General features: G+C 50.0%; 1 protein-coding gene across 1 annotated transcript; it reads right to left on the bottom strand.

The window, feature by feature from the left end:
• Positions 1–6,993: 6,993 nt before the first annotated feature.
• Positions 6,994–9,050, bottom strand: C25H16orf82 (chromosome 25 C16orf82 homolog). Its single transcript, NM_001145758.2, has one exon. It carries the CDS (start codon positions 8,948–8,950, stop codon positions 8,480–8,482), a length of 471 nt encoding a protein of 156 aa, NP_001139230.1. The 5' UTR covers positions 8,951–9,050; the 3' UTR covers positions 6,994–8,479.
• Positions 9,051–9,337: the final 287 nt, after the last annotated feature.

Raw genomic sequence — 9,337 nt, 5'->3', positions numbered from 1 at the left:
TTAGGGTTGACTGGTTGGATCTCCTTGCAGTCCAAGGGACTCTCAAGAGTCTTCTCCAGCACCACAGTTTGAAAGCATCAATTCTTTGGCTCTCAGCCTTCTTTATGGTCCAACTCTCACATTTATACATGACTGCTAGAAAAATCACAGCTTTGACTATGCGGACCTTTGTCGGTAAAGTGATATCTCTGCTTTTTAATATGCCGTCTAGGTTTGCCATAGCTTTTCTTCCAAGGAGTAAGCATCACCGTCTGCAGTGATTTTGGAGCCCAAGAAAATAAAATCTGCCACTGAGGTTGTTGATATTTTTTTGAGTGGGGTGGGACCTATTCTTCTCAGAGAGTATGATTCCTCCACCCAGGGTATGAGGGCCCTCCCACTCTGACTGCTGGTGGGACCAGCTCTGAGTTGCAATCAACACTGCAGAGCCCCCCACCCCACCTACCTCTCTCTCTTGATTCTCCCCACCCCGCGCTGCTGTGAGATCAGCCTGAGGTCAGTCTCCAGCACTCTCCCTTCCCCAGCCTGTTTCCCTCCCCACTTCTTCTTGGAACAAAACCCCCATTTCAGGCTCTGCTTCTAAGGGACCTAACCTTGGACACCCTACTCCCCCTCCCTGCCCATGATGGGCTGTGGACTGACAATCACACAGCAAGCTCCAGGCTCAGAAAGCACCATAATCCACAGACTCCATCCATTTTACCCACTGGTTTTGGAGTGGGCAGAGGAGGAGAGGTCAGGAGCTTGTATCCAACAGAACCGGCACTTCATAGCATGAAAGATGACCTCTTTCTGTGCAGGACCAGGGGACGGAGGCCAAGGGAGCACTGAGGATGAGAAGTCCCGGATTCGGTCAGGGTGTGAGGCTCACCCGCTCGTCCAGCCTGCCCGCTCCAGGCCCGTTTGAAGTCTGAGGGCTGCCACGGTCTGCTGGACAGACAGCATTTGTAAGCAGCTCTCTCCCCAGCCCAGTTAATAATTCAGGAGCCAGCGCCTGCAGCTAACCCATCATTCCAACCCCGCTGTACCCCGAACGCTGAGCTAGTGGACAGGAAAGAAAAAATCACCGTGCCCACTTGAAAAATGGTCCTCACTTCAAGAGCTTGCTGCATGCCCAGTGCTGGGGTGGGAGAGAGCCAGGCGGAGACCCATCTGTTGGGCAGACAGTGAGAGAAGGATGGAGCTGTCCTGAGGGCTGGGGTGCGCATATCGAGCGGTAGTTAACTTTTGGATCCTGAACTACATTTGTTTTTGGACAGTGGGCTGTAGTCGTTGGTGAATGGGCCTCGGAGGACCCAACTCTCTTCCTTTGCTTCAGCCACGCATCCTTCACTCATTTGCCTGCTCACTGATTCATTTATTCAGTCGGCGGCAGTCATTGGCGCTGCTGACAGGGATGGGGCCTTGAGGATACAGATGCAGTGGGGCTGGGAATTTCCTGGTGGTCCAGTGGCTAAGACTTGGTGCTTTCACTGCTGAGGACCTAGGTTTGATCCCTGGTTGGGGATCTAAGATTCCACAAGCCATGAGACTTGGCTGGAAAAAAAAAAAATCAGATGGGGTAAAGCGTGGCACCTCCACTCAGGGAGGCAGACACATCCAGTGGGAGGGATAGTATTTAGGGGCCTGAGACAAGGAATGACTGGCTGGGTGCCCTGTGTTTAAATGGGTGTGGCCTATGGCCTGGGTTTGCTGCGTGAGTCCAAAACAGAGAGGGGAGGGTAGAGAGGTTAATGATTTAGATCATGAATTCTGGAGCCAGACTGCTGGGGTTCAAAGCCCCTCACACAGTGTTAGCCTTACTGTGCCTCAGTTGGAGTGCATGGTTAATCGCTTAGATGTGTCCGACTCTTTGTGACTCCATAGGCTGTAGCTGACCAGGCTCCTCTGTCCACGGGGATTCTCCAGGCAAGAATACTAGAGTGGGTTGCCATGCCCTCCTCCAGGGGATCGTCCTAACCCCAAGGATCGAACCCGTGTTTCTTGTGTCTCCTGCATTGGCAGGCAGATTCTTTACCAACTGTGCCATCTGGGAAGTCCGTGCCTCAGTTTCCCCATAGGTAAAATGGAGTTAATAATGGGAGGCTGATACAAACTTCCTCCCATTGTTAAGATAATGAACAGGGAGCTAGATTGTTGAAAGGTACAACCACAGCTCTGGCAAATACAAAGTTCCGGTAAAGCAAAATTTCCTTTAGAAAATGACTTGGCGGGTGGTTCCCAACCTTTTTGGCACCAGGGGCCAGTTTGTGGAAGACAATTTTTCCACGGACCAGGCCGGGGAGGCGGTGGATGGTTTCAGGATGACTCAAGTGCATTGCATTTATTGTGCACTTCATTTCTATTATTATTATTGTCATGTTGTGATATGTAATGAAACAATTACACTACTCACTAATTCAGAATCAGATCATCAGGCATTCGATTCTCATAAGGAGCACCCAACCTAGATCCCTTCCACATGCAGTTCATAGTAGGATTTGTGCTCCTATGAGAATGCTTATCTAATGCTGCCACTGATCTGACAGGTTCAGCTCAGGCAGTCATGTGAGCGATGGTGAGCAGCTGTAAATATAAGTGAGGTCTGGCTCACTTGCCCGCTGCTCAACTCCTGCTGTGCAACCCAGTTCCTAAGAGGCCACAGACCACTACTGATCTATGGCCAGAGTCTTGGGGGACCCCTGGAGTTGGCAGTTTCTATAAAGTGAAGCATGCTTGTAATTATACCATTCAACCATTTCCCTCCTAGATATTCACTTAAGTGAACTGATAAACTTATATTGGCACAAAATCTAGTGCATCAACGTTTATTAGAGGGTTCATCATGGATCCCAGTCCAGATAAATACAAATGATGTTAGCGGGCCACAAATGCGTTAGCTAAGTGAAAGCAGCCAGGCTCAAACTGTGTGATTCCACGTATGTGAGTTTCTGGGAAATGATAGGGACAGAAAAGTGGTCGGTGATTATGGGGGCGGGAGAAGGAATGGATATAAAGGGGCACCGCAGGGATTTTGGGGGGTGATGGAACTAGGTGTTATGGGGAGTGGTGGTGGATACACAACTGCTTTTGTGTGTGTGTGAATAATCATAGAACTCTGTTGAACCTGTTAGAGTGAAGTGAGTCAGAAAGAGAAAAGCAAGTATGGTGTATGAACACATATGTATGAAATCTAGGAATGCTGTATAGGAATGGAGATGCAGAGGCAAATAATGGACTTTGGGACATAACAGGGGAAGGAGAGGGTGGGACAAATTGAGAGTGGTGTTGACATATATGCAGTAAGTCTGGCGGGCTGTAGTCCATGGGGTCCAAAGAGTCTGAGTGAACTGATCTGAACTGAATGTGTAGAATAGCTAGTGTATATAGCACAGGAATCTCAGCTCAGTGATCCGGGATGACCTATTAAAGGTGAGATGGCGGGGAGCGGGGTGGGGGCTGGGAGGGAAGCTCCAGAGGGAGGGTTATATGCATGCAGATGGCTGGTTCACTTTGCTGTACAGCAGAAGCCAACACAACTTTGTAAAGCAATTATCCTTCAATTAAAAAACATCAGAACTGTGCACTAAAAAGGGTGAAGTATAGTGTGGAAATTATAGTGCATGGCAATTATGGCAGACAGAGGAAGGAGCAGATGCAAAGACCCAGAGGCTTGAACTCAGGTCTGAGACAGTACCTATAGAGGTTTAGGGGGAAGTAGCTGGAGTTGAGGTGGAGAAAACACATTTATGTCGGTTTGTGAAGAGCCTTGAATGTCATGACAAATTCTTTGGACAGTGGGAAAATTGGAAAGTTTTTAACCAGTCAAGGGTTATAAGCAATCTTTTTGTTTCTGAAAAATCACTGTTTTCTGGTTATTGGCAAAAACCATTGGGTGTGTGGGCCTGGTCCTGCCTCCAGAAATATTTTCATTTGCTCCCTCTTTAAAATATTTTTGAATTTGTGACTTATTTTATTTTTTGAGGTTTAGAACAGAGTCAGTCTGTTTTATTTTTTAAAAATTTATATTGAAGGATAGTTGATTTACAATGTTGTGCTAGTTTCAAGGGCACAGTGAAGTGAATCGCTTTTGTGTGTGTATATTATATACACATTTGTTATATGTATTGTATATATTAGTTCACTTCAGTCGCTCAGTCGTGTCTTGACTCTTTGTGGCCCCAGGGACTGCAGCACGCCAGGCCTCCCTGTCCATCACCAACTCCCGGAGCTTGTTTAAACTCATGTCCATCGAGTCGGTGATGCCATCCAACCATCTCATCCTCTGTCGTCCCCTTCTCCTCCTGCCTTCAATCTTTCCCAGCATCAGGTCTTTTCCGGTGAGTCAGTTCTTCGAATCAGGTGGCCAAAGTATTGGAGTTTCAGCTTCAGCATCAGTCTTTCCAATGAATATTTAGGACTGATTTCCTTTAGAGTTGACTGGTTTGATCTCCTTGCAGTCCAAGGGACTCTCAAGAGTCTTCTCCAACACCACAGTTCAAAAAAAGCATCAATTCTTTGGTGCTCAGCTTTCTCTATGGTCTAAGTCTCACATCCATACATGATTACTGGAAAAACCATAGCTTTGACTAGGCAGACCTGTGTCAGTGAAGTAATGTCTCTCTGCTTTATCCATTCTTTTTCAGACTCTTTTCCCATATAGGTTATTACAGAATATTGAGTTCCCTGTGCTATACAGAAGGTCCTTTTTTTTAAATCTATTTTACATAGAGTAGTGTGTATATGTTAATCCCAATATCCTAATTTATCACTTTACCCCATGTTTCCCTTTTGAGATCTGAGAGTCTGTTTCTGTTTTGTAAATAAGTTCATTTGATTCATATTTTAGATTTCATGTATAAGTGATATTATATGGTATTTGTCTTTCTCTGGCTTATTTCACTTTCTATGATAATTTCTAGGTCCAACCGACCATGTTGCTTCAAATGGCGCTATTTCATTATATTTTATGGCTGAGGAGTATTCTATTGTGTGTATATAAATATACATACCTAAGGCACTGGCACCCCACTCCAGTACTCTTGCCTGGAAAATCCCATGGACGGAGGAGCCTGGTGGGCTGTAGTCCATGGGGTCGCTAGGAGTCGGACACGACTGAGTGACTTTACTTTGACTTTTCACTTTCATGCATTGGAGGAGGAAATGGCAACCCACTCCAGTGTTCTTGCCTGGAGAATCCCATGGACAGAGGAGCCTGGTGGGCTGCAGTCCATGGGGTCGCTAAGAGTTGGGCATGATTGAGCAACTTCCCTTTCACTTTTCACTTTCACGCATTGGAGAAGGAAGTGGCAACTCACTCCAGTGTTCTTGCCTGGAGAATCCCATGGACAGAGGAGCCTGGTGGGCTGCAGTCCATGGGGTCGCTAAGAGTTGGGCATGATTGAGCGACTTCCCTTTCACTTTTCACTTTCACGCATTGGAGAAGGAAGTGGCAACTCACTCCAGTGTTCTTGCCTGGAGAATCCCATGGACAGAGGAGCCTGGTGGGCTGCTGTCTATGGGGTCGCACAGAGTCGGACACGACTGAAGCGACTTAGCAGCAGCAGCACCTATATGTGTGTGTGTGTATATATATACAGCACATCTTTATCCATTCTTCTGTCGCTGGACATTTAGGTTGCTTCCATGTCTTGCCCATTATAAACAGTGCTGCTGTGAACACTGGGGTGACCCATGTGTTAAAAATCAGGACATTTTACATAGAATCCTACCACATTGCTGGCTTCTCTTTAGATGGGACACATGTCTAAGCCACACCTGACGCCCTCACCTTCCCGGCTCTGGCAGGTGTCAGGTTTTGACCCCAGAGGTTGAAAAGTGGGCTAGAGGAGGAAGAGGTCAAGGTCAGTGACATCGCCCAATTCCGGCTGAGCATCATCGCCCCCTGGGAACTTTAAACACTGATGGTGCCCAGGTGGAGTCTCTGGGGGTGGCCTGCCCCTCTGTATCTTAAAAATGCCCCCCAGGTGGTTTTAATGTGCAGCCAGGACTGGGAACCACTGGTCTGGGTGGAAGGTAATGGCCTGGGTTAGGGAATCAGTGGTGGGGGTGGGAAAGGTTGAGGGACCGATGGGATGTGTGAGGGGGAGGGGCAGACCACTGTGACGAGGATCTGGCTGGGACAATCGGGAGTGATGATGTCATATGCAGGGAGGGGACAAGGGAGGAGAGGTGGTCAGGGGAAGGCTGAGGGCTCCGCTCTGGCCATGTGTGTCCAAGAAGTCTGTGGCCACCTGACCAAGGGCCCCAGCGTGCAGTTGTCTTGTCCTGCTGTGCCTCAGTGGCTCTGCTCACCTCTGAGACAGGAACGCAGGGGGATGTCCCCAGGGGAGACAGGACAGTGGTGGGGATGATGAGGCAGCCAAGCTTCCCCCACAGCCACGGCAGACAGAGGGCCACTTGGGCATTTTCGGGGGCCCTTCTCTTGTCTGCCTGGCTCGTGGGAGCTCAGGCCACGCTGAGCGATTTTGCCTGCAGGAAAGTGGGGGAGACTGTCCTCCAAAGGGGTGCTCATGCTCAAGAAGAAGGGACCCACCCATCCAGACACGAGGCGTCCTCAAACCCAAAACCACTCACCCTTCCTCAAACCCATCAAAACCACCTGCTGAACCATCTTGACTCCTAAGCAAATGGTACAACTCTTTTTTTTTTTTTTTTTTTGGTCAAGAGTGCTTTTCTTCCTATTAGCAACCCAACTTATGTCTGAGTGAAACCGCTGTGCCCATTTTACAGATGGGCAAGAAAAGAGAAGGAAAGGAAGGAAACAGACCTAGCCAGGTTCTTAATATACATTCTTGTGTAATCTATAACACCATCCTGTCTGTATATGAAATAGGAGTGATTGGTCCCAATTTCCATATGGGCAAACTGAGGCTCAGAATGTGTAAGGATTATGTAGCAAAGTTGGTGGCTAAGCCTGATTCTCTCCATGATTCTTCAGTGTGATCATGGCCTCACCAGGATCGCACACAGACTCACACACACACACACACAGCCTCTCCAGACACCTTTTATTGTTTTTGGTGCCCCCTCAGCTTTCCTTCTGGTCCCCAGTGGATGTCTTCATGACTGTTCTGGCCTCTGTCCCTCCGAGGATGTACTCACTCTCCAAGTCTGTGTGATCAGCCCAGGGAAGGAGTTGATGTCCTGAGAAGGGGTGGAGCACAGTCCCCAGTCCTCCCACCCACTTAGGGGCATTCAGTAAAATGGTCCAGAGCTTACCCATCGCAGCCATTCTCGGCTGGGTTGGTCCCTGTCACCATTAAGCATTTGTCATGGCATTGTCCTGCCACGGGAAGCACTGCCCCAACCATCTCAACAAAGGTTGATTCCTCGCCTCTCCTCTTGTCTCTCTGCCTCCTCTGAGACCCAGCAGAGACACGGATGGATGCCAAAGAGCACTTGCTCTTGGGAAGGTCCTGGGCTGAAGTTGCCTGGAAACAGTGTTCAAAATTGAAAGCGTAAATCTTCCTTGGATGATGCTCCTCAGGGATGGGGCTCCCTTGACGCAGTCATCATGAGTGTGCACTCTAGATGCTCCCGGCTCCTGTGGGCAGCGCCTGTTACAGAGCGTGCTTGGGACTGAGCTCCCCACTGACAGCACTCGCATCAGCTGGCTCTCGACATGGACAATCCCGGCTGTGGTTGGTGGTTGTGCCTTCTGAGCTCATCATGGTTGGTGTTGGTTACAGGTGGTGTTCTTCACTTGGGATGGATCGTGGAAGGTTCTTCTAACTGCAGATGGTTCTTAATAACAGTTGACACTTGCCTTGAAAATGGTGGTCTCCACGGATGAGTTCTGGCACAGGTGACCCCACCAAGGATGGTTCTCTAACAGATGGCTTTGTCACTGACGGATGCTGTCAGGGCCGGCTCGTCACTGGGGTTCACAGGACTGATGTTATGGCCACTGGTGGTGTTAACACAGGTGGACCCAGCACTGGTGGATCTTGATCGTGGTCTTCCCAAGAATGGTTTTCAGTGTAGATGGTCTCATCACTGACTGCTGATTTTCAGTGTAGTTGGCAACATACGGCTCTTCTGCTGTTGGCTGTTGTTACATATACTTTTAAAAGGTCTTTCTTACTTCTGTTGGCGATAACCACTCTGGGTGAAGTCTGGGTTTGCTGGGTCTTCACATGATGTGTTTTTCAAGGTCCCAGTGGCTGGCGAGTCTTCTCATAAAGGCATGTGCACCTGGGCAGGCTGCTCATCCTTGGCGACCTGGTCACTAACATTCACGTTGTCCCCAGCTTTGTCCCCTGGAAGATTGGTTTTGCTCTGCAGCCCGCTTTGCACGTGGCTGTCCACCCTGACGCTCTGGTGGTTGCTGGCCTGGCTGGAGGGAAGGCTGCCCACAGAGCTGACCAGCCCGCTACTCACCTGGTAGTTTAGGGCACTGCTGCCCAGGCTGATGAAACTGATGTTGCTGAAGCTGCTGGCAGTGCTCTCCCCACTGCCCCTGGCCAGGCTGGTCTTACTATTCCCTTCCAGTCTGCTTGGTGCCCTTGGCTTGGTGGGCCAGTCGTCTCTTCAGCTGCTTGGGAGAGTAGACGGCGCACACCTGGCTGTTCTGGGCACCGCCTGCCTGGGTGTGGAGCCTTCTGCTCAACCGCACGATTTGATGGCTGCCCGGCAAGCTGACTTTGCTGTTCTCCTCATCCCCTGCGTAGCCGCTGCTCAGCCGGCTGATGTCAATGCATTGCTCCAGGCTGGAGTGTTGCAGGCTTGACAGGACGCTGCTCTCGTGGCTCACGGTGTTTCCCAGGTGACCACTGGAATCTCTCAGGGGCTCCTGCGTGGCTTCTGCATCATGGCGAGGCCATGCGGGGGACTGGGGCTCTAGGCTGGCTGACTGTAGACCTGCACCCGTTTCCTGAGCCTCCCCACTGGGAGATTCCCCTTGCTTGCCCTGGAGGAAAGTGGGGGGCAACTGACTTGGTTTCTCCAGGAGGATGGGGCCCTGGAGGCCTCTGGGTGTTGGATGTGGTGTGTCTGGGCAGAGGAGGCTCAATTTATAAAGGTCCCCTTGAAAAGGGAGGGTTCTGATTGGCTGGCTTGGTTCCCATGGTGATGGTGCCTGTGATGCTGGCGGGCGGGCGGGGCGGGAGGGAGAACAATGCTGTGCTGGCACCTGGGGCATCAGGGGCTGCAGTTGGGCAGAAAGGAGGCTCCAGTGCAGAAGGGCTGAGAACCACTTTCAAAGGGGCCTGTGGTCTCTGCTTTGCCGGGTCAGGAGACCTGCCTTTGCGTCCCAGCTGAGACCTTTATGAGCTGTGTGTGTTTCCTCACATCCTGTCATTTTCTGAGCCTCTGCGCCTCGCTCAGCTCTGTGCTC

Source organism: Bos taurus, chromosome 25 (assembly GCF_002263795.3).
Source record: "Bos taurus isolate L1 Dominette 01449 registration number 42190680 breed Hereford chromosome 25, ARS-UCD2.0, whole genome shotgun sequence".
Lineage (NCBI taxonomy): Eukaryota > Metazoa > Chordata > Mammalia > Artiodactyla > Bovidae > Bos > Bos taurus.
The sequence above is the reverse complement of the archived record's forward strand: the minus strand, read 5'-3'. Positions and strand labels throughout refer to the sequence as shown.